This window comes from Epinephelus fuscoguttatus, linkage group LG16, assembly GCF_011397635.1.
Source record: "Epinephelus fuscoguttatus linkage group LG16, E.fuscoguttatus.final_Chr_v1".
NCBI lineage: Eukaryota > Metazoa > Chordata > Actinopteri > Perciformes > Serranidae > Epinephelus > Epinephelus fuscoguttatus.
The window spans coordinates 4,934,521-4,958,000 of record NC_064767.1 but is presented as its reverse complement, the minus strand read 5'-3'; the positions used below and the strand labels follow the sequence as shown (position 1 = coordinate 4,958,000).

Below are 23,480 nucleotides of genomic sequence, written 5' to 3'. Positions count from 1 at the left end.
CTCCATTAATCCAAAATATTTCCCCACTGTTACTTCATTCGTGAGTAATAACCTTATCCTCATTGTCTTTCTCATAGCTGCTTGCTATCATCTGCCTGCTGCTGTTTGACGGTGACACAGAGATTCAAAATAAAGACACATTCTTAAAGATGATGATACAGATCCGTGTTTTCACTTTGATGCTGGATTGTTAATCATTGAATTGATACATCTATCAAGATCGATGGATCGTTACACCCATAGCTAACCGCAGTATTGTGGAAACGTAAAGATCTTATGTAACCGCTGTGAACTGTGCAAATATAACATAGGCCTATCTGTGGTTTGCAGAACGTTACAATGCCAACATTTATTTTGGCAACTGGGATGATTTTACACTTTTTTTACAGAGTCTAGCAGAAGTAAGGTGGGAAAATATGTGATTGTGTTATCATATCAGTAATATGTGTGTTTCAATTACAAATGATTCATTCAAATTACCTGTTTTTATACTGAGTATTTGCTTCAATTCCCTTAATTTGTTCATTAATCCTCTCAAATAAATAACTCAGCTTTTAAATACTAAATTGTGCTATCAAGTTAATTGATTCTCCTGCCTTCAGCAAAGGACTTCAAAGACTGTAAATACAATTTTGTGTTTTGCCAAAACCCAGAGAGGCTGAAATGTTCAGATGACTTATCATGGCTCTTACTGGGTGGTTTGTGTTTTCCATATCCAACAGGCTTTAAGCAGTCCAAGGCAGATGTACAGTTCTCTGTGAAGCAGTGAATTCAGAGGAACGTACGTCCCCTACAGCATTCACATCTATTGGTTTTATTCCTACAGTAAATAATAATGTTTAGGACACATGTGTTAACATAAGCATTTAATGTGAATTTCCCAGGGACTGAAATGTGTTTACCACACACTCTTCCTCAGAATTTACATATTCATGAGGACCTAATGACCAAAGTGAGGCAGTTGCCAAGTGCCGCCTCCACCTACATGATATGCAAATGAGCCCGGCGCTGCCATATGTGTGCACTTGTTAGGAGAGCTCACAGACGCGGCTCCTTTTAACAGGTGCCCACTCCTGCATCAATCTGCAGCTCAAACACACCAGTAACAAACTGCTGTGAAAACACAACATCCCACAGCAGTCACAGGCCTCTCCACTCGTCACGCATCAGTTAGATTTTACTTTTTTTTCGGATGCTGAAATCACTGGCAAAATGGTGGTATTGGTCAACTCCAGAATGAGAACAGGCTGGTGAATCTCATACCGATGCAAAAGGGTGCCATGTTCGTTCAGAATGGTGAACTGTTTCAGATTTTGGAAGCCCTGAAATCCAACCTATAAGTGCCTGGTCAGACCAGCAAAATTCACCTGTGTGCTTGGTGCTTAATCATACCAAATTTCTTGGTGGAACAGACGAGGGGTTTCATACTTATCAATTTAACTGGGAGGTAAATGCAGACAGATGTACATTAGTTTTAAATAAATTTGGGAATTTGTAGAATTAATATACATGTTAAAAGAAGAAATGTAAGAAAGGGGTAGGGACATACAACTTTTGCTTCTACCTGCTCCTTTTCGGACACTGTCATCTTTGTCTTGGTCTCCATTCATTCATTCGACACTGTCAACATGCAACTGGTCAGTGGTGCAAAATTAGATGTCACAGTTCACCTGAGTTGAGCCCAAAGCAAAAGAACTGCACAGATTACTGATAATGCCAGTGTGACTCGGCCCTAAACAAACCGTGTATGAATCCGTACACCACCGGCCGAAATTGTCCTCATGTGACTGATGACTGCTGTCGACTTCCTGTCTGGTTAAATGAGCTGCACTCAGCCTTCTTCTCTTTTATCGTATGGAACATGATACTGCCTCAATGAGATGCATCAGATAGACTGTACTCATCCTCGGTGTGTGTGTGTGTGTGTGTGTGTGTGTGTGTGTGTGTGTGTGTTGGTCATACAGTTAACCGTTTCAACTTCTATTTTAATTCAATAAAGGACACTTTGTCACTGACATGGTCAGAGAGGGTGTTTGTGTGTGTGTGTGTGTGTGTGTGTGTGTATCTGATTAGGAGAAGCATCCTATTTAATGATGGCAGGCGCAGAGGATACGAAGTGACTGAGCGGCAAATCAAATCAACCCACCAATCACGCCAGCCCCGAGTTCGCCTGCAACAAAATGGCTGCTCACCTCTGACAGAAGGCTTTTAATCAGCTGGCCTATAGGCTGTGATGCATGGAGGGACGTCGAGAGAGAGAAGCAGAGGATGCAGACACAAGGAGAACTGTGTTGTCCGGCAAAAATTACAATCGAGGAATTAAAAAAAAAAAGTTCTTTTTAGAGCAAAGTGTGTTTCGTCTCCTGCTGTCAAATTGAATTTAGTGTCTCTGAGACATGAGGAGCAGAAACAAAGGGCTGTTCGTCGCTGTTATTACAGCGCTTTCTTGCGGAGATAACATTTTCTGCTAAATTACAAACAGAGATGTTCAAATTAGAAACAGTTACAGGCTTGAGTTATACAATTTCTGGCTAAGTTAACAGTTAGTTCTTCCAAAACAGAAAGATGAAGAGAGAAACTGGGTCATGTTCCCATAATGTTTGTGGGCTTGATCAATAAAACATAACTTTTTGATTAGAAAGGGATCCAGGCCAGTCCTAGTTTGTGGAAAAATGGTGTCAAAATTAACAAAGTTACAGGGATGATCTATATTTGCCCGTCACAGATTTTGCATCTGTGCATATTTTGATATTTCTTTTTTAAGTGTTCACTTTACACAACTCATGAAAGTGATTTTCTAGACTTTGATAATTAAAGTTCCTCTAAAGAATTAGGTATATTTAACATTTGCAAATGTTGGATAAAATGAGAGGGAAGCTCTCAAAGTTGAAATTCCAGAGGTTTCTCAAAAACTAGGAAACAATCAACCACAAATAAAACTTTCAGAGTGGAAGTCTTTGATAGATCTCATTTCCTGTTTAGTAAAAGCACTGAGCATGAAATAGAGACATAATTGTCTCAGAGTGTTATCATTTCCTGATGTATTTGAAGTAAACAGCCAACAGGACCCTGAATAATGTCTGTAACTCGCCCCTACATACATTTAAAGCTGGAACATTCTGGTAAATGTCGTGTCATGATGGTGAGCGCAGGAGCGCGAGAACGAAGGTGCAAGGTCACCGTGACAGAACCAATCAAAATCTGTTCCAGCAGAACGACCGATTCCAACACCTCCCCCTGCCTTACAACCAGCCCCCGACTCCCAGCTGACGTCAGGATGCCGCCAGGGAAACACTCACCGGTCACATTAGTGTGTGTGCATATTCTATATGTGTGTGCTTTCATGGATTTCTACCTTTCTAAGGACACGTTTCAGATTTCGACCTGCTCAGTGAGGATATTTGTCCATGTGACTGCTTTCACCTCTTCTCCCAGTGAAGAACGCTGTGTGCTGAGTCTGAGTGCTTTGAATTAGATTAACTACACGTTTTTACCAATTCTAGGCGACGGTTTCCTGGTTGTTTGTTGCAAGTTGTTCGGATATCAAAAAATTCCTGCCATCTTGACCAAACAGACTTCTGCACTGTACCTACTGGTAACACATTCTCACTCTGACCTTGTCACATATTCATGCCCAAGGTACCCTGGGTGTGTTGGTTGCTGACGTTCTGGGATGCTATGTCAACTTCAGCCTGTTACATGCGTTGTCTGTTTTCACAGGAAATGTACAGTTTGTTCACAGTCTCTTTCAAAATAAATGTACTACGTGGGTACAACACTGTAAATTGACGTTTCTTTTATTCCAACAACTAATACACATGGTTAGGTCTAGGAAAAAAGAACAGGGTTTGGCTTTATAAACTCACGGGACACAAACACCGCTCTCCCGGGGTGAAAGTCGTGTTTGTTGGACCCATCCACCACCACTCTTGCCCACCTTGGACTTTCTCTGCCTTAACTTTCATTCTTGTCCCGCCACATTTCCCCGACGCGGCCAAGTGCCATTAACATCAATCAGCTGCATATCATGCCCACGTTATAGGCCGTCTTTTTTCATCAGTGTCTGACACCACAAGTCACTGCCCAAACCCCAGATTTCAACGATTTGCTATTTGCTGTCACACAATATTGAAAACTGGCTCTGAGACAATTAGTTGTTATCAAAAAGGGCAAAATCCAAACAGTTGCCATTTGGGTGCCTACATTCATGTTGGTAAACACTTAGTTGACAATAAAGTTATCAAATTAGTTTCTCATAGTTCTTTCCACAATGGCACACATGACTAATATAAGCATTTTCTAAATTACCATGACCTTAGTTAGGCTTCGGTAAAGTTCAAGCAACCAAAACTTCAGGATTATGTTAAGAGAAAGGTAATCTCATAACGCAATCGCTATTGTCTGATGATGATAAAGCCTGGGGGGGCAAGGGCCAATATTTCGGGAGATCCAATGCCAGCAAATTTGAGGGCCAAGACTTCCTCTTCCATGTACTAGTCATTGTTTACAGTTCGATGAGCAACTTGACAAAGGTCTAGACAATATTTCAGCTCCATATGAGAGCAGATACATTTGGAAAACAGTTAATAAAAAGCTAAATCATCATCAGACGATAGCTGATTGTTGTTGTGAGGTTGCATTTCGGTCAATACGTTCAACCTCTTTCATGCTGAACTCAGGCTACAATTAATTTTCAATGGAAGCTGGTGACATGAAGCTACAAACTGAAGCCCGATATGATATTTACCACGCTGCGTCAACCAATTATATGTTTTTATATCTAACTGTGGCAGCTTCTCAAATCTGACAGACCTGCGGCCAGTTTTTGTTTATTGGTAAAGGAGAGTTTAACCTGACTGTGGTCAAAAGTCAGAGGGTCTTTAAAATCATTTGAAATCATCACAGGGAGTAATAAATACTATTTCACATGTCTGACATCTGGCCAGTGGTTGTCCAGATGTGTTGCAGTGAGGTGTTTGTGCTCACGCTCTTCCTCTCTCTTTGTCCTCCATGTTCATAAGTCAGTGTTCGTGTGCATGTGGAAGCTATTTTGTGTGCACCTGCATGCGTACGTGTGTGCACAGCTCTATTAGATCAAATATATCAGAACGGGTCATTACCAATTCTCAGGACAATTTCTCATCCTCGCCCTGTTCTGGCGTCGGAAGCCACCAAGGTCACAGGACCGGACGCCGAGTGCTTCTCATGTTACACATGAGCATGTCTGACATGGTGGCGAGATAGGCCTCATCGTGGTAATTATCATATCACCTTTCAACCAGCAGATATATGGAGCTCTGATAATGCAGCATTAATGGGAAATGCATATGAGCGGAGCGATCGATGGACAAATGACCCATAACGAGGTGCAGGACACTCGCCATCAACGCTAACATTTATACACACACCAAAAGAGTGTGGTGATGCAAAATGATTAGGATTACGTTTCCCAATTAGGTTTCATATGCTGTGATTTCAAACATTATGTCTTGGCTTTCTAAAAACATAACTAGAAAAAGTAAATGTGGCATTCAAAAAAAAAGGTTTTATGGACCCAAACCTTTCTTTGTGTTTTTGTGGGGTATGCAGAAATCTGGAGAAGGCCAAAAAATGTCTCCGTCCTGAACGCCTCCAACCAGACGACCATGAGCATATACACATGCGTCATACAATAACCTAGTCTTTCCCATATATTGATTAATTTAATTGCTCACAGCGCATTCCCTCAGCCCCTCCTTGCCCGGCTGTCTCTCTCTGTTAATCAGACCACAAAAGGAAAAATAATTAGGTAGCCACCCCACACTCCCTCCACATCACTCCCAGCCACTGTGGACTGCTTCACTGTGGGGGGGCGGGGGAGCAGGTGGCTGCTCTGGAGGTGGATCTCTGGTCGGCAACTGTAGCAGCACAAATTCAGCCAGTGTAAAATCCCCAGCGTCAAGTGTCACAGCAACCTGGTGGCTGTGCTGGGTCTAATCTGTGTAACAGCAGCAACAGAAAGTTTGCTGAACCAGTGATGAGTCGGGGCACCTGAGTTGGGGTTTGCACTGGCTAGACTGGGGTTGCTGTAGTGGCAGGGAATACGGCGGAGAACACACTGTGATTCGAGGCTATAGCTAACGTACATCAGTGTGAATTTAAAGCCGCAGCTGTAAAATGTCAGTATTGGGTAACAGAGGAGTAAACTATCGGCAACCTTTTCCCTCCATATCTGAACCACTTTGCCAATATTAACGTGTTTAATTTTATCAACTGTCAGACTCTTTTTTTAGACTTTCTTTTTAATAAGTCTGTCTTCCTTTTTAAGGTTGCTTTGGAGTGTAGGCAGTTGCTGCCAATCTTGTCACCTGGTGCACATTTTCTGTGTGGAGTTTGCAAATTTTTGAATAATACTATCCTTTCAAAGGTTTTTTTTTTTTTAGTTTTTTAAACAATGCATTTCGCCCTCATGTTTCTTCACAGGATAATAATGTAAGTCTTGTGTTTTAAATATCTTTCATTAATCAAATAGTTCGTAAGCTTCTTGGTGAGGGGTCATGTCATGTCTCTACGGTGGTTTGAAATCCATATTTTTTTCTTTAACTTTGACCTGAATGCTTATGTAACTGAGCAGCTACTGTAGTCCTTCCTCTTTATCACACTCCCTTCATCTCTCCATTCATCAGTCTGTCCATCCATCCATGCATCCATCCCCAGCTTAATATCTAAATCTGTCTCCACACCTGCTGTCCTTCTCCCTCAAACTGTCAATTAGGCAGTGCCCATTTTCTCAAAACTGGACATTTTGACTATACCATAGTCTCAACATCAGTTAACCAGCCAGCTTGTCTTAACTCTCCCCTAATTCCTCCATTCTGTCACTTCTTGACTCCATCCATCAGCACACACCCCGCACCCCGCATGACAGTCATCTTAAAATATCACCGCTAAAAGTCTACTTCAATTTAATGGATCATAAGGCTGGAGCGTGAATATTTAGTGTGTGCGGCTGCCGCCTGGAGATTTAATCCGGTGCTGCATAATTGATGGAGAGACATTGGAAAACTCACAGATCATTAAATGTGATAGCAGATTTGCCAAACACTTTTCAGAATAGTTTATGCTCAACGTCCTGTCAGGGCTATATGTTTTGCAGACAGACAGTTCCTGAAAACTGGAGATGATGGCTATGACAGTGATGATGATGCTTCACATTCTCATCCAAACAGCTAAATGGACTCACTTAGGAAACTCCATATAAAGACTGTAAGTCCCTTGCAGATTATTTTTTTCCCATAACATTGTGACCTCTAGCACGCACTGGGGCGGTGCGCAGCTGAGGGTGAAGTGGTCAAGATGAGAGTCAGCAAAGGAGTTCACGCTGGACAGTCACGGTGAAGAGGGAGCTGAGCCAGAAAGCAAAGCTTTCAATTCACTGGGCATCCCAACCCTCACCTATGGTCATGAGTTCTGGATGGTGACTGAAAGTCTGAGATCGTGGATCCTCCGTGGGGTGTCAGCCTTAGAGAGCGGGTAAGGAACTCAGACATCTAGAGGGAGCTCGGAGTAGAGCCGCTGCAACTTCGGGTTGAAAGGTGCCAGTTGAGGTGGTTCAGGCATCTGATCACGATGCCTCCTGGGCACCACCTGGCACGTCCAATTGGTAGGAAGCCCAAAGGGAGACCAAGGACATGCCATGCTGGCAGGATTTAAAGTCTAATCTGGCCTGGGAACACCTCAGGATACCTCAGGATGAGCTGCAAAACGTTGCTGGGGAGAGGGACATCTGGAGTGCTTTGCTCAGCCTGCTGCCCAACAACCCAGCCCTGCATAAGTGGTTAAAAATTGGTGGATGGATTTTCATTTTCAGAACACGACATCTATCCAACCATCCATCCATCCATCCATCCATCCATCCATTTTCAGCTGCTTATCCGAAGCCAGGTTGCATGGGCAGCAGACTGAATAAAGTATTCCAGATGTCGCTCTCCCTAGCAGAACTTTCCAGCTCCTTGTGGGGGACCCCAAGGTGTTCCCATGCCAGATGAGATATGTAATTCCTCCAGCATGTTCTGGGTCTGCCCCGGAGCCTCCTACCAGTGCGACGTGCCTCAAACACCTCTTAACGAGAGGCGCCCAGGGGAATCCTGATCAGATGCCCAAACCACCTCAACTGACCCCTTTCAATGCTAAGGAGCAGCGGCTCTACTCCGAGCTCCCTCTGGATGTCTGAGCTCCTCACCCTATCTCTAAGGCTGAGCCCAGCCACCCTCCAGAGGAAACTCATTTCACCTGCTTGTATCCGCGATCTCATTCTTTCAGTCACTACCCAGAGCTCATGACCATAGGTGAGGGTTGGGATGTAGATGGACCAGTAAATTGAAAGCGTCACCTTCTGGCTCAACTCCCTCTTCACCACGACAGTCCAGCACAACACTCGCATCACTGCAGATGCCACATCTAAACGCCAATCCATCTCACACTCCATTTTACCCTCACTCGTGGACAAGACCCTAAGATATTTGAACTCCCCCGCTTGGGGCAGTAACTCTCTCCCAACCCATTGGACTTTAACTAAAACAGTTATATTAACACTAAATATTTTAAACCTTGGAACTTACATAATTCGATGCATAAACAATGCATCTTACTTTTTTCTAGTAATATGTTTTAACCCAACATTAGACACTACTTTCGTGTTCCCATCAAAAGCAGTTTAACAGCACTGTACAACTTGTGAGATGGAATATTGTGACATTTGAAGAGTAAACCAGATGTCACAGTGAAGATGATCATAAACTCTACAGAAAATATTTAGGAAAGAATTTCAGAATATTCCCTCAGCAATCACAAAAAACAAAAAAAATATTTGTTTGAGAAACATCTGTTTGAAATGACGCTTATCAAACCGCAAGTTTGCGTAACGGCATTATATATTGTTTCAGTACGTGTGTCAGTGTTTCACCATTTCACCCCAGTGGGTGCAAATTAATTGGGAACAAAACATGTTCTTGTATTTATTGTAATTAATAATGTCTGTGGCTTTTACAGAGCTAAACATGGCAGTCATTCTAATGTATTATTATACCGAACAGACGTTCATCTTGTATTGTATTATTCATTTATTACTTTACCATCCCCACGAGGAAACTGATTTACAGTGTGGGCACAGAAATAATAAAACAGATAAATTAAAAACAAATTACAGACACGAGTAATACAATGCAGTGAACTGCAGTGCTCTTACCAAAATTGTTGTGTAAGACTAAAATCATAAAATGTAGAATTCATTTTTCTGTCTCACTTGGAGTCAGACTTGTTAGAGCTCTATAAGACAGTCATCCTCACTCTTCTGGGTGTTTTCCTTTCTGTAAATCCAACCTGAGTTCATCATCTGCTTCACGTCAGAAGCGATTGTCAGCACCATAATTTCCAGAATCATCCTCATCACTGTCATCATCATCATCATGCTCTAAATCAGCAGCAGAGTTCATACTGCAGCCATTAAACAGAACAGGAAGAACTCTGAGATGAGTGTGGAAGTGATACACCCCGTCTGTAACAATGGCAGCGTGAGCACGTGTGCAGTAAATATCTGTCTGCTTTCAGAATTTTTCAGGTTATGTTTCCGTTTTTCCTGCACGTACCTTTCTTTCTAGGTTGACGCCTTGTTTTCACTTGCATATGTGAACGGAGATGAGGCAACTGGAAGTCCATTCACTCCAACGGGAATCGCTGTGATATCCAATGTGCCTGTGAAACTCCTCCGTAATATTCAAGTCTGGAATTTGCCTTTGCTGCATTTTTTTTTCTGTTTTAGACGACTATACATTGATTGACAGCTTTGATTGTGGACTTCTGGTTTGAAAAAAAAAGTCATTTGAAGACGTCACCATAGGCATTGAGTAAAAATGAAGTTAAAATGACTGCTGACATCAAAACTGCTGTCATTATCCTTCACCTTCCTCACAACCAAACCCCGTGTATTTGTCCCTACCCTGAGCTTCTTACCTGGATCTTGATCGGCCAGCTGAAGTTGGACACGTAGACGTAAAAGGTGATGTTGTGGTGAAGTCTGAAGTTGAACTTCTCACACGAGAAACTGTCCCGGTGCTCCTTGATGTTGGTCCTCGCTATGATGGGCATCTCCTCACCTGAGATGGTGCCGGCTGTTAGAGACAGGAAGTAGGAAAATGAATTACAAAAGAGTCACGCACGGAAGTGTTTTGCCGTCTGAGCGTCTCAACAGCGTTCAGCGTCTGTCTGGTGGGCAGCTGGAGCTCTCATGATGGGTAACGGGACAAAGAGTGATATATCTGAGGGGGTTTATTGTATTTCTCCTCAGCAGCTTTTATTCATTGTAGAAAACCAAGAGACAACACATCAACAGCAGCTTGTCGTTGGTGGTGTTTTCAATGAGAAATGTCGGCGGAGGTCCTCTCAAAGGTGAAGGATGTGAGAGAGTGGACAAACATACAAAACCTTTGTCAGAAAAGGAAGGCATGATTGGTTGTTTTTAAACCAACCCTGCTTCTATAGTGATCTGTCAACTGATAGAAATGCTGTTTATAGGCCTATTGTGGCTTTCTTGGACGATAATTACGAAAAAACACAGACTTTCACCCAGGAGGAACGTCAGTGTTTAATGGACCCAACCACCACCAATCCTGCTCAAACTTTCGCCGCCCTAACTTCTGTTGTTGTCCCGTCGCTATAACACCAACATTAAAAGACGGCTTTTTTTGTCAGTGTCTAGCGCGAATCACTGCCAAAGCACTGCATTTCAATGACTTTGAAGTGAGACCGGGGTGGTTCCTCTTTTATCTCTTACTTATTGAGTCTCTCATTCAAACTCAGTGCTGTCTGATTTGGATCGATGTTTCAGTGCTGCCTGGACGGAGATGGACTGTATTTTGTGGAGGTGCGTCATTGCATCTCGCCGGTTAGGGGGCTAAAATTAGTGCGTTTACCCTGGTGTAATGTTTTCATCAAAGCCGATCAGAGCTGATAAATACACGTGACTACTGCAGAGTCATTGGACCCGGGTGTGAATGCCGATTTTAACCTTTCCCATCACATTAAAAAGCCAGATGTTAGCAGGTGTTACTGGGTTTTGTGCAGTGGAAAAGGGGCTTAATATATTACGTGAGACAGATCTTTGTGTCTAAGGCTCCTTCTAAATCCCAATGACCCACCTTTGTTGGTTCAGGCCACTTTGGGTTGGTATCAGTAGTCTGACCCTGTCTTTAGCCAGAAACATGTATCCTCATCTGTTCATTGATTCTTTCTTTCAATTAATGTCCAGCAATTATGGGGTAGGTTGGCAACAACAAAAGGTGTCCCAGGTGGGACTGGGAAGGAATAAATTGGGACAGATTCCACTCCCCTCTCAGCTTGTGGAAGGCAACAATAGAGCAGAAAGAAACAACTCTGCAGTGTAAAATTCTGCAGCCACGTGAGAGCAGCACAATGAGAGTCAAACACAGCGACCCGTCAGCCGAGCTGCCTCCACTGCGAGCATCCTTGTAAAGATATTTTTACACAGAAAACAGTAAGTGGGCAGGTTGAGTGAAAACAGTCGGGATTTTTAAAATGTCATGGTGTGCCTTTTATCTCACGCAGGCAAATTATTTTGGTGACACCTTGCAGTAATTCAGGGCGAGCTTGTAAATTCCTCTCAGCGCTGAAGTGGTCTGATTCCAGTATCCTTCAGAGCACTATCAGCAGTTCTGTGTTAATGGCCGAGTTTTTCAGACGTTGTGAATAAAATATTTCCACCTCCTGCTTTATCAGGGCCATTAAACACTCTGTAATAGTGTGCACACAATCACACACACACATACACACAAGGCCCACAGTCCCAAACTGAAGAGGCTCTGGGCCCCAAGACACTGAGTGGTGGAAGCAGAGTGCTTTTATCTTAATTGAAATCAGGAGGGAAAATGTATAAAACAGCCTAATGCCAAAATTCAAAATAGCTTCTGATGTGTTTTGTCAGGAGGGGGAATCCCCGGGAGGCGAGCAGGAAGTGGATCTGACCATTTCACTTGAGGACACTTGGCCACCAATGAAAGATACTGACTGTGGGATATCTTTACAGGCAGGCGGCTAAACGGCAGAGCTTTAGAAACTGACTAAACAATCAACCACTGTATCAAAATCTAATTACATCTTATATATTACAGCTCACTCTGCTTTATTAGACGGTACTGAGGAGTCAGAAAAACGTCCTATTAAAAAGACTAATGGCTTTGTTTCAAGAGAAGACCGCCTTTAACAGTTTTACTACTTTGATAGAATTGTAGATGTAATGTGTCTTTACTGAGATGACAGAGGGAGCATCATTTTAAGTGGATCTGGTTAAAGATATTACCGTTATTTAAACTATTTAAAGGCCTCTGAAACCCCAACAGGTGTTTCCAGGTATTCTGGCTGATAGATCTCTGCTCAGGTTGAAGGTGGGAAGAGCTGTTCAAGCTAACTAACACTAACAGGCTAATGTTGTGTTGACACCAAACGCGATGCTAATTTTCGCATCACGTCACTCGCACGAGGTTGAATGCTGGAATATTTTGTGTTGACTCGCATCATACACACGTGAAATCGCTGAATTGATGGATGAACTTCCGCCGGTACATCCTCAGCATCATATGCCCCAGAGGATCTCAACACTGATTGGCTATCGTGGCACGAATCACTCACTGAAGTTCCGATTTTTCAACTCTCGTGAATAAGAGTATGAGGCCAAATCGAGCTGCTCGTTTCCTTTGCAGCACAGCAGAAACAGGAGACTTAAGTGCAACACATGCCAAAATATCCATTGCTTTCAATGTCATGTCACACACCTGCAGCACCTTGTCGGTGTATGTGTCATATTCACTTTTCAACAGCTTATTATCACATATGCAGATCTGTATGTCACAGCTCATCTGAATTCATCAATTACCGCCCTTTTGTCAGTGGAGCGTTCGGTACCCTGATGTCACTTTTCAACATTCACCCGACGTGACAATTTATGCTTCTTACATCCTGACAGTGTCTGTCAAATTTAACTTACAACATAGGTAAAAATAAAGCATGCTTTAAAGGGACAGTGCACCCAAAAATGAAAATCCAGCCATTATCTACTCACCCATATGCCGATGGAGGCTCAGGTGAAGTACCATGCTCATGTGTGTGCACTTGTGTGACACCGTGAGACATGGGCACCGCCTTCATGTGCTTTCACATGCTGGTCTCGCGTGCAAGCGCGCACACGTGAGCGCTAAAACAGAGTTCAAATGATGTTTTTCCAAACAACTTTTTATGTCGGCGCTTCAGGACACTTGGATCACTACGGACGAGCAGTATGGAGATATTTTGTGGTTTCAATGATGTGTTTTTGGACGTTTGAATCTGGGGTGCCGTCAGCCTCCATTAGGTGGAGTTGTGTTGCTACCTCCTCTCCCCTTGGATCTCTGCAAGTGATGTGAGCACTCTAAAACTTCACCTGAGCCTCCCTCGGCATATGGGTGAGTAGATAATGGCTGAATTTTCATTTTTGGGTGCACTATCCCTTTAGGTTTTATGTCTTTAGGTAAAGGCAATAAAATTCAGTTGTTACATTGAGGCAACCAATAAGTACAGTTGTTACTGTCACGTCACATGACATATGTCATGAGGATAACAGGCTACATACAGCACATTACATTCTTATTAAACTTGACTTTTCACACTGGAAACGAACAGCCGGCTTCCAGGTGAAAGTCTGGCATTTGTTTGACCAATCAAACCTCCCCTCCCGCCCTTCCTATACAGACTTTTTCGCACTTCATACTATGATAGTTATCAGCCACATCACAAACTACCACAGTCTGATGGATATCATATTCATATTCATAGCAAACACTGCCTCTGTTCGTATGTGTCTGATGCCGGGATCCACTGACAAAACAGCTGTATTGACCAGTTGGGATTAATTGATGTAACATTAACTGGCAGCCATTCTGATAATTGCTAAAATGTTTAAGTAATTTTCAAAGCAAAAACACTGAACACTACATGGCACCAGCTTCTTGATTTTGAGGATTTGTTGCTTCTCTTTCTCTCATGTGATAGTAAACTCAGTATCTTTGGGTGTTGGACTGTTGGCTGGATAAAACACACTATTTGAAGACATCGCTTTGGACTCTGGAAAGTTGACTGGGGCATTTTATGATTGTTTATCAACAAAATAATTGGCAGATTAATCGTTAAAGACAATAATGAATGTCAGTCAAACACAGTTTGTGTTCAGATGTCTAGGTCAAAGTCTAATCAGATAGAATAAGTAAAATTACGTGTGAGTTTATGTCTGTTTTGCAAGGACCCTAATTTTTCATCGACACCACCTAAATAGCCGGAGAACCATCCATTCATCCTTTATCTGTAACTGGCTATCCTATTCATGGTCGCAGGGGGCTGCAGTCTATCCCAGCAGTCATTGGGAGAGAGGCGAGGCAAACCCTGGACAGATCTCCAGGCTATCCAAGGGCTGATACATAGAGAGTGTGAACCATGTATGCTCTCATTCACACCTACTGGCAATTAAAAGTCAGTTGGAGAAACTAAAATGCTTGACATACAATCAAACAAAATGGATTTTTAAGAAAAGTATAAATTCATGTTCCTTACCTGTTGAGCTCAGAGACCATGTGATGTTGAGGTTGAAGTTGTTCGAGGCGTTGATGGACATGTCGAGGTTCTTGTTGGCCTGCACACAAAGCAAAAAGAAACCCATGCAGTCGAGTTACTGAGCTGGACGTAACACTTTGATCAAAGCAGATGTAGATAGAAGTGGAGCACCGAGGGGAAAACACACAATGAAAGTTTAAAATGCATTCAGACTCAATGCAAAGCAAATTCTTGTTGCTTGGTTTATTTATTGACTGCTGGGGTGGTTTTGGAGTTCACGTTGTTGTTGGACTTCTTCCGACCTGTCGACCTTTTGCACTTTGTTGTGCACATGCATAAAGTCCACCAGAAGAATTCTTTGCTAAAACATTTTTAACTCAAGCCTCTCCATCTCCGCCTCAACTTGTGTCACCTGGGGCGAATTTGAATCTATTGGCCTCTTTTTGTCTTGTTCCATTGATTCTGTCTGCAACGCTGCCTCAATATTCCACTCTCACTTGTATCTGAACACACCTTCAGGCTCTGAGGAGGAAAAACAGGTCCAATAACACTCAAGAATTTAAATGTTTCTCACTGTAGACAGCAGGTTCCTACATTTAGAGAATAAATGTTTTACAGCTTCTTTTATAAAAGAGTTTTGTGGCATAGTAATCAGATTGTCTGTCAGGCAACCAGGACGTGATACGACTTTTAAAAAGAAAAACAAGTTCAACCTATCATTTAAAAGAGTGTTACGAATAAGAAGGATATGAATCACATTTATTTTGAAATGCTTCATGTTTAGATCCTAAATTCCCTTTCCTTATGTGCCTTTGAGTGCATGCATTACCTGTTCAGGTGTGGCCATGAAGTTGATGCTGGTGTAGTGGCGGTCGTCTTCCTGAAGCAAACTGAAGGTAAACTGGTAATCGATCAACAGGTTGTCTGACAGGTGAGGAGACAAAGGCAGAAACAAAGAGGTGAAAAAACAGAAACACTGATAAAGTTAAATCAGTCCAATATTCAAATTGTTTTAAACTTAATTTAGTCTATTAACAGAGGTTCATTTTTGCTTGACTTGCACAAAAAAACTCAGGCAGTGTTGGACGGTTTCCTGGGTACAGATATGCTAAGGGCTCCACCACTCCTACAACACAGGAGCAAGACGCACAAACTTTGTGGTCGTCTCGCCTATTTTGTTGGTGTTGTTTTGCATGTCTTTGCAATTGTTTGCATCTTTTCATGGTTTTGTGTCTCCTTGTGGTAGTTTTGCATCTCTACAGAGTTGTTTTGTGTCTTTCTTCGTCATTATACATTTTTGTTTGTAGTATTCTGTCTCTAGGAGGTGATTTTATGTGGGGTTTTTTTGGTCATTATGTGTTGTTTTGTAGTTCCTTTGCATCTTTTTGTGTCTTTCTGTGGTTATTTTGAGTCTCTTCCAGGTCTGTATGTGTTAGGTACAGAATCGTCATCAGTGCAGGTCACAGTATGTGTGTCACCATTTAATCAGACTGACTATGGCAGCTTGAAAACGTGTTTGAAATTTGAAATTGGAAAGGGAGTCAATATTGTGAGTGTCATGTTGGGGAGAGCTCCAGAGGCGGGGGCAAATCGGCTGAAGGCTCTAGAACCCATGGTAATAAAGCGGGCAGACGGTGATGGGAGCTGGATTGCCCCTGGAACTGTGCCCGGTTGGCCCGTTCAGTAATCCATCCATGTAGGCCGTCAAATGTTCTCTGTGATGGCGTGTTTCAGTAATGATGACGTTCTTCCAGGGGTTTGTTTATGATAGGAAAAGCATTAGAGACGCTGACCGTGAGTCAGTAACCAATTAGATGAATAAGAGGTGGAGTTTTGGTCAAAGATCTCGAGCAATGACAGAATAAGAAGAATGCATACGTGTCTGATCACACACACCCAGATGCTTTGTAAATAGGAGCATTAGCACTCTCAATGAGGACGCCATTTTTTTAGACGAGCACACGGTCCGATCGATGGAACGGGAGTGAGAGTCAGAATAATCATGTTCTATCAGAGATTTAATCAGTTCTGAAAGCGGCTCCCGTTGAGCGTCTGCAAGCGGCTCTTTGTCAGTGAGACAATGGCCAACGTATAGAGGGGGAATCACGGTGATTCAACATCTGGACAGACAGCAGGAGCCACGCTGGGTCACCTTGTCTGCCTGCCTGATGGGGTGGAGAGGAAGAGGAGGGGGACACCGAGGAGGAGGAGAGAAAGGATGGGATGAGGAGAGAAAGCAGCTCTGTAGCCGTGAGAGGAAAACGGGGTGAGAGGATATTTTTTAAGTTAATCGGCGTGACTGCTGAGTGCTAACCCTTCAGGGTAATCCAGGTGTGTGTGCATGTGTGTGTGAGATGCATCCAAGGGCAGTCCAGGCTAAAACAGACTGAGGCAGGCAACACACTCTTCCTCTGTTCATACAGTTTTGGCCATCAGTCAGAGCAGGTATTATCAGCCCTGTCGCCAGAGAAAATGATGGCATTGTATGTTTCTGGAAACAATGCATTTGTTGCATTTGTATGAGTTATACGTGATGAAGTGACAAAGTAGATAAGATGATCTTGTCATCAGGAGGTGGAGGGGATAGTGGATGGTGTGATGCCTAGACGAGATGTCTGCCAAGCCACAGACCACTATTCCAGACCAACAAAGAAGAAGACGGTTGTTTAATAGCGAGTCACTGCTGTGTTTCCAGCTGCTTTTTAGCCACATAACATGGGTGTTTTTAACTGACCTGTTGCTGTGTTTCCAGCTGCTGTAGTGCCATGAAAAATGGTCGTTATTTACAGACACATCGCTGCAATTCCTGCCAGGATTGTGCCACCAACTGCAGATATTTTAAACCAAAACATGATCTTTTCCAAACCATAACCAAGTGGTGTTTGTGCCTAAACGTAACCATAGTATTGTTGAAACGTAAAGAAATGTAAAATTTATCTGCTACCTCTAACTCCACGAGGACGCCAATGTCCTCGCTCCCCTCCTCTGTTAAATGGTATCTCCCAGGCGCACTACGTCATCAAACCATGTGATGTTTGGTATTGCTGGATTCAGGAAGTTCTTGACTTTTCAAAAATAACTTTGTTTTTCTTGTATTTATTATGTATTTCGCACCAGAGCAGCCTAAACACACAAAGTCCAAAATCACGATGAGTGGTGACAAGCCATGTCATGCCGTTTTTCGACAGGAAAAGTTAAAGGATTACTCGCGATCTTATGAGCAGCTAATAGCAGGCACTTAGCTGTTTTATAAAAGGTAAGAGTCTCACTCCTACCACTATTTATGGCTGAGATATTCCGTCTAGAAAGCGGGATCACAACTTTCACGTTTCTGTGTCATAAACAACATCAGCCATCATAATCACACCTGATTTCAATAAGGTACAATGTTTGAAGCTGGCGGAGTGTTGTTTGATCACTGATAGTACTGTTTTGAAGCCGAGTGACCGACTTGTCATTTGGAGCTCCGCCTGGATCTTTTCCTGGAAAAAACACTGTAGAATGGTCATACTTTGAGCCATCTTCTTCAAATTTGAAATAGGTGTTCACTGATAGTGTGCCTACAGCCCCACAGTGTCATTTACCTGCACAGATGTATCACCTAGAAGTGTTTCTGACACTTTCTCAAGAAACTTCAGGGAGTTTTCTTTCTGGCAAGACCTCATGCATGCATGTAGTCAGAGCGGTTCAGAAGCTACAGTCATTTTAATTTGGGTATGTCATTTTAGGGGTTTTTGCTGCAAAATGAGGGTGGAGTACAAGAGGTTTTAGTATCACACAAATGTGACACATCTGTGGTTTGCAGAAACGTACAATGCTGACATTTATTCTGGCAATTGGGTAAGTATTGTAGTAATACATTTTACTATAAAAACTAATAGTTAGAGTCCAATAGGTCAGCTGATGATATTTGTTACAATAAACATGAGTTGACTTTTATAATGAAGGGGTCACAGGAAATGTGCAGTTTGTATACAGTCTCTTTCAAAATAAACACACCCAGTCGGTACAACACTGCGGATTGATGTTTTTTGCCTTTAACAAAAAACACACGTGGTCACATTTAGCCGACACATCCACGTGGTTGGGTTTAGGAAAAAATAACAGGGTTTGGCTTTACAATCTTAAAGGAAGCAAACACCAGCCTCCCTGGTGAAAGTCGGTGGTTGTTTGACCCATACACCACCCGTCCTACTTGGACTTCCACTGCCTTAACGTACGTTGTTGTCCCGCCGCATTTCCCCCGATGCCAGGCACCATTGAACAATACTGACAACAGGTATCATGCTGACGTGAAAGGACAACTGTTGGAAGTCACTGACCATGCAGCAGTATTCCACAACTTTGGAAAGAGGCTGAGTTGGTCTAGGAGACATCGCCACAGTGTAGGAGACGGATCCACACCTGACTCCTCTACAGCTCCACCCTCTTGTCCAAATATGATCATTTCTGGCTCCTACAATCCAAGATGGCGACGCTGAAAATATCAAACTCCAGGCTTCAAAATGAGACATCAACCAATGGATGACATCACCGCAGCTTCGGCCACTATTTATACAGTCTTTTTTGCAGCGAGTGAATCACAGCCCAGCCTGACACAAAACATCCCGTTGTTTTGTAAATTAAAAGACATGGCCTGTCATCCTTTTACGCAAATGAAGGCTGATGGAGTGGTGCTCGCCATGTGGCTAAATCAGCATTAATAATAACAACAATGACTTTGTCTATGTACTGTAGTACTTTGATAAATAAAAAAACAAGTGACTTCACAACAGAGTGCTGATTGGTATAATTAGTATAAGTGCCATTTAACATGAGTGCGCTACTAAACATTCATTTTTAATTACAAGTGGGGAGAAGGAGGTTAATAAAATTGTATTTAATTCTGTAATAATAGTGACAAAGGGAAGTATTTAATATGGGTTGGTGATGTATTAGTCATAAGTAATATGTTTAATCAGGTCAGCATTGGTGGTGATAGCACTTCAGTGTTTTTAGTTGTTGCATCACTGCCCAAATCTTGTTCTTGCAGCCCTACAGAGGAGCAGAGGAGCGTGGCGGTGCTGATCAGACATGTCAGAAACTGCACAAATGCTCCTAAAAGAAGAACATCCTGCGCTGTAACAGGTAATCTGTTGCTGTCTAACACTGAGTGGCAGCAGTCAGCAGAGACGCCGTTAAGAGCTTTTCAACTTAGAGCGCGGAAAAACTTTGTGTCACACGCCGCGGAGACAGAGATGTGTAGTTATCACCTTCCTTTCAGCTTTACAATCCCGGGGCGTCACCAAGACGAAAGCAAATTATGTTTGACAAACACCCTCGTTTTGTTCAGCCTTCATGGCAAGTTAGCCCGCACAACAGATACCATCAGATCAAAGACAATATTTTCCCCTAACATCTCTCTCTTCCTCCCTCCCTCCCAGGCAGACGTGCACTGCTGCTGCTCGGTTGTTTATCCCATAAGGGTCGTCAGCTTCAGAGTATTTGGGTTTTTATACTTTGTATAAGGGAAAGGGACTTATCTGAGTGTGTGTGTTTGCCTCTCAACGCAGCCAGTATGTACACGTCTGTTTGCATACATCTACCTCCTGTGTGAGAGTGTTTACAGGTGTGTGTGCATCTGCGTAGTTAACCAAACAAATGAGAGCACAGCACCAAGAAGAAACTCACTCCAGTCCCTCTGCGTGTCTCCAATATGTCTGATTTCAAGGCTGTTAGGAACAAGAGCAGCAGCCAGGTTTCAAAGTTCATCTCAGCTAATTACAAATCCCATCTGAGAAATCTGACAGCAGTTTCACTTAGGCAAACTCAATTACACACGTACATGAGAGAATTCGCACTCGGGATGAATCGTATCAAGGTATCTCTAAAGGTATTAAGGATCCCCACAAGAACTGAAATAGAAATAGTCCATGTCAGTTTCTCAGGTTCACAGATGGGTGATCTTATTACCATAATAGGTAAGCTGATTCAGCCTATATGAAACAAAACTCTGATGATGGGGGGATGAGAAGGCAGAAGAGAAAGCCCACACTCGGAACGTAATGTGATATTCCAGCAGTCTGCTCTGAATAGAAATCCTAAAAAAGCGTGAACTCACCTACTGTACAATGTCAGTTTGTCACAATCTCTTGCCGAGGTTTCATTTAATGCTTGTTAACGACTCATTATTTCCCATTTGCAACACTGGCAGAACGCAGGCCAGACATGATGGCAGCACCTCGCCGAGAAAACAGGTTAGAAACAGGAGTAAACACAAGGACGACACGGATTCACCATCAGGCCCTCGTGAAGGTCAAGGTAAAATGGAGGTGATGACTGCGTGAAGTCAGGTGACCCCAATTTACTCACTGTCCCTGAACAACAAAATGATTTGAGGGAAAGTGAAAAAACTGGAGATTATATATTAATTCTACGCTGAACGATGATGGTGTGGACAGTGTAATAGTTGCACACACATCAGGTGTAAGACTGCCTGAAAACTGGCACAAACGGAAACACCTGCACACTCAATATTTCAATCTACACACTTATTTAAAGGACCAGTGTGAAGGATTTAAGGGGGCAGATTGGCAAAATGAAATATCACAGCGCGTTGTCTTCAGTGTATAATCACCTGAAAATAACAATCCGTGTGTTTTCATTACCTCAGAATGAGCCATTGATGTCTAAATAGGGAGCGGGTCCTCGTCCACAGAGTGCACAAGGTTTCACTGCCATGATTCTACAGTAGCCCAGAACAGACAAACCTAGGTACTCTAGATAAGGCCATTCACATTTTTGCACCAACTGCCATTAGCTCTTTTTAAATAGGAATTGTGCAAATTTGCAGGAAAGCCCAATCAGTCTTTTTTCAGCATTGGCAGTATACAAACAAAATCAGGGAGTGCAGCAAAATGCCACCTACCTACTTTTGTTTATACAGAATGTGCCTTTTTCGGGGCAATGGGGGGCGTGAGCAAGTAACAAAACGTGTAGCTCGGCGTGTGACGTAAACAGTGACGTGGGAGGGAAGCTGCGGCTGGTCAGTCCTTCGGCGACTCTCTCATAAGTCGGCCCGTCCTTCCCCGTCCCCGTCATCTGACGGTTAATGGCCTCTTCGTTTGTGAGAACAAGGAGGACGCGCAATTCCTTGTCTCCCCAGTTGCTCATCTTTACAGTGTCTGTCAGGTTTGTGTTTCCCTCTTGCTACTAGCTGCTCGCTAATTCCTGCTATCAGCTGTTTCCTGTTAGTCCACCGCCAGTGCCAAACAGCATGGGAGAAACACTGATTTGTAACACGGAACTGCTTTATTCTGTATTTTTACCTGTTTTATTCACCTGGTCTGTTTGTTTGGTAGTGGAAGAGACCTCTGCGGATAATTCAGCTCCCGGTAGAAACCTCCTGAACAATGAACACTGAAGGAATTGTAACCAGGAGAAGCTTCAGCTGGTTGAAACCAACAATGCTCACTGTTAGATGCCACTAAATCCCCCTGAATTTTACTGCTCCTTTAAAAGGAAAACGCTTTGATCATAGTCAGATCTTTATCAGCTAAAACAGGCTGAAAATAAATAGAAATCCGGTGCCTGGGCAATGACACTGACAAAAAAGCTGTTCAATGTCGGTATGATTCACGACTGGTCGCTGTTATAGTTTAATGGTGCTCGGCAGCATCGGGGGGGAAAGCGGCAGGACACGAACAAAAGTTGAGGCAACAGAAGTCAGAGCAGGGAAGGTGGGAGGGGCGGTGGATGGGTTTGACTTTCACCTAGGAGATCGGCGTTCGCTTCCCTTGAGATTATAAAGCCAAACACTGTTCTTTTTTCCTTAACACGTGGTTGGGTTTAGGTACAAGGCTGAAGTTGACACGGTGTCCCAGAACGGCAACAGCCAACGCACCTTTCATGTTATACCTGGACATGGAAAGTCCATGAACAAACATCAATATGTGACGAGGTTGGTGTGACAATGTGTTGTACACAAGTCCATCATGTTTCCTGTGATCAGTCACGAACATAAATGTATGCTGCCATTAAATATATACTACAACACAAAAAGGAAACATGGAAGCCTGTAAAGGGTGGTAGAGAGATGCAACAGGTCCAATGAGAAGTCATAAATCAAATAAATGGACTCTTGGAAACAACATTTTGAGCTGAGGAAATAACTGTTAACAATTAGAAATAGAATCATCATGCAGGAAGTGATATATGAACAGTTTTCTCTCTTATTGTTGTTCATATAAATGATTTGTTATTATTTCATTAGTATAAACTGATTCTGGCATTCACAAGTGTTTTTGCTCTCCTCTTTGGGAAGAGAACATTGCAGTGGCCAAGAGCACTTCTACCAAGATCAAAGAAAAAACACGGTCCACAAATTGTTGTCCAAAGCCAGGAAACATAAGTTTTAAATTTGAAGAACATAAAATAACACATGAATATCATATTATGAAAGCCAGATTATTTTTAGGGTAATTATAATGTTTGGATTTTTTTAAAATGTGGACTAAAGAGATGCTTGGTCCACGTGTCCTAAGTACCTTAGTCTCAGTTACTGTGTGTTCCCTTTGCTGACCAGTGAGGTGTTATTGCTTTAACTTACTTCCTCCCAATGGCGGTTTTGGGGGGGGCCAGCAGGGGCCAGTGCCCCCGTTACTCTGAGTTGGAACTAAATCATCTCAACAGGTTGCCGGTTGGACCACTTAAAGCGGCACACCCATCGGATGTGGGGTGTTTTATTTTGAAAATTGACCGGCGTCTTTTTCTGTACCTGACAAATTGACGTGCCGTCGGGCGGTGTCCATCAGAAATAGACTTGGCACGTATTTATTTATTTTTAGCGCCGAGCCGCTTCTAGTCCACGG

At 42.8% G+C, this 23,480-nt stretch overlaps 1 protein-coding gene across 3 annotated transcripts in view; it reads right to left on the bottom strand.

Moving 5' to 3' along the window:
* atrnl1a (attractin-like 1a) overlaps positions 1-23,480 on the bottom strand; it is a 439,798-nt gene that overhangs the window by 216,012 nt on the left and 200,306 nt on the right. For all 3 annotated transcript variants that reach the window (XM_049600221.1, XM_049600219.1, XM_049600220.1), the window contains 3 exons: positions 15,461-15,555; positions 14,632-14,710; positions 9,991-10,148 (listed from right to left, as the gene is read on the bottom strand). In XM_049600221.1, the coding sequence (XP_049456178.1) occupies positions 9,991-10,148; positions 14,632-14,710; positions 15,461-15,555 (332 nt within the window). The remainder of the gene's footprint in view (positions 1-9,990; positions 10,149-14,631; positions 14,711-15,460; positions 15,556-23,480) is intronic.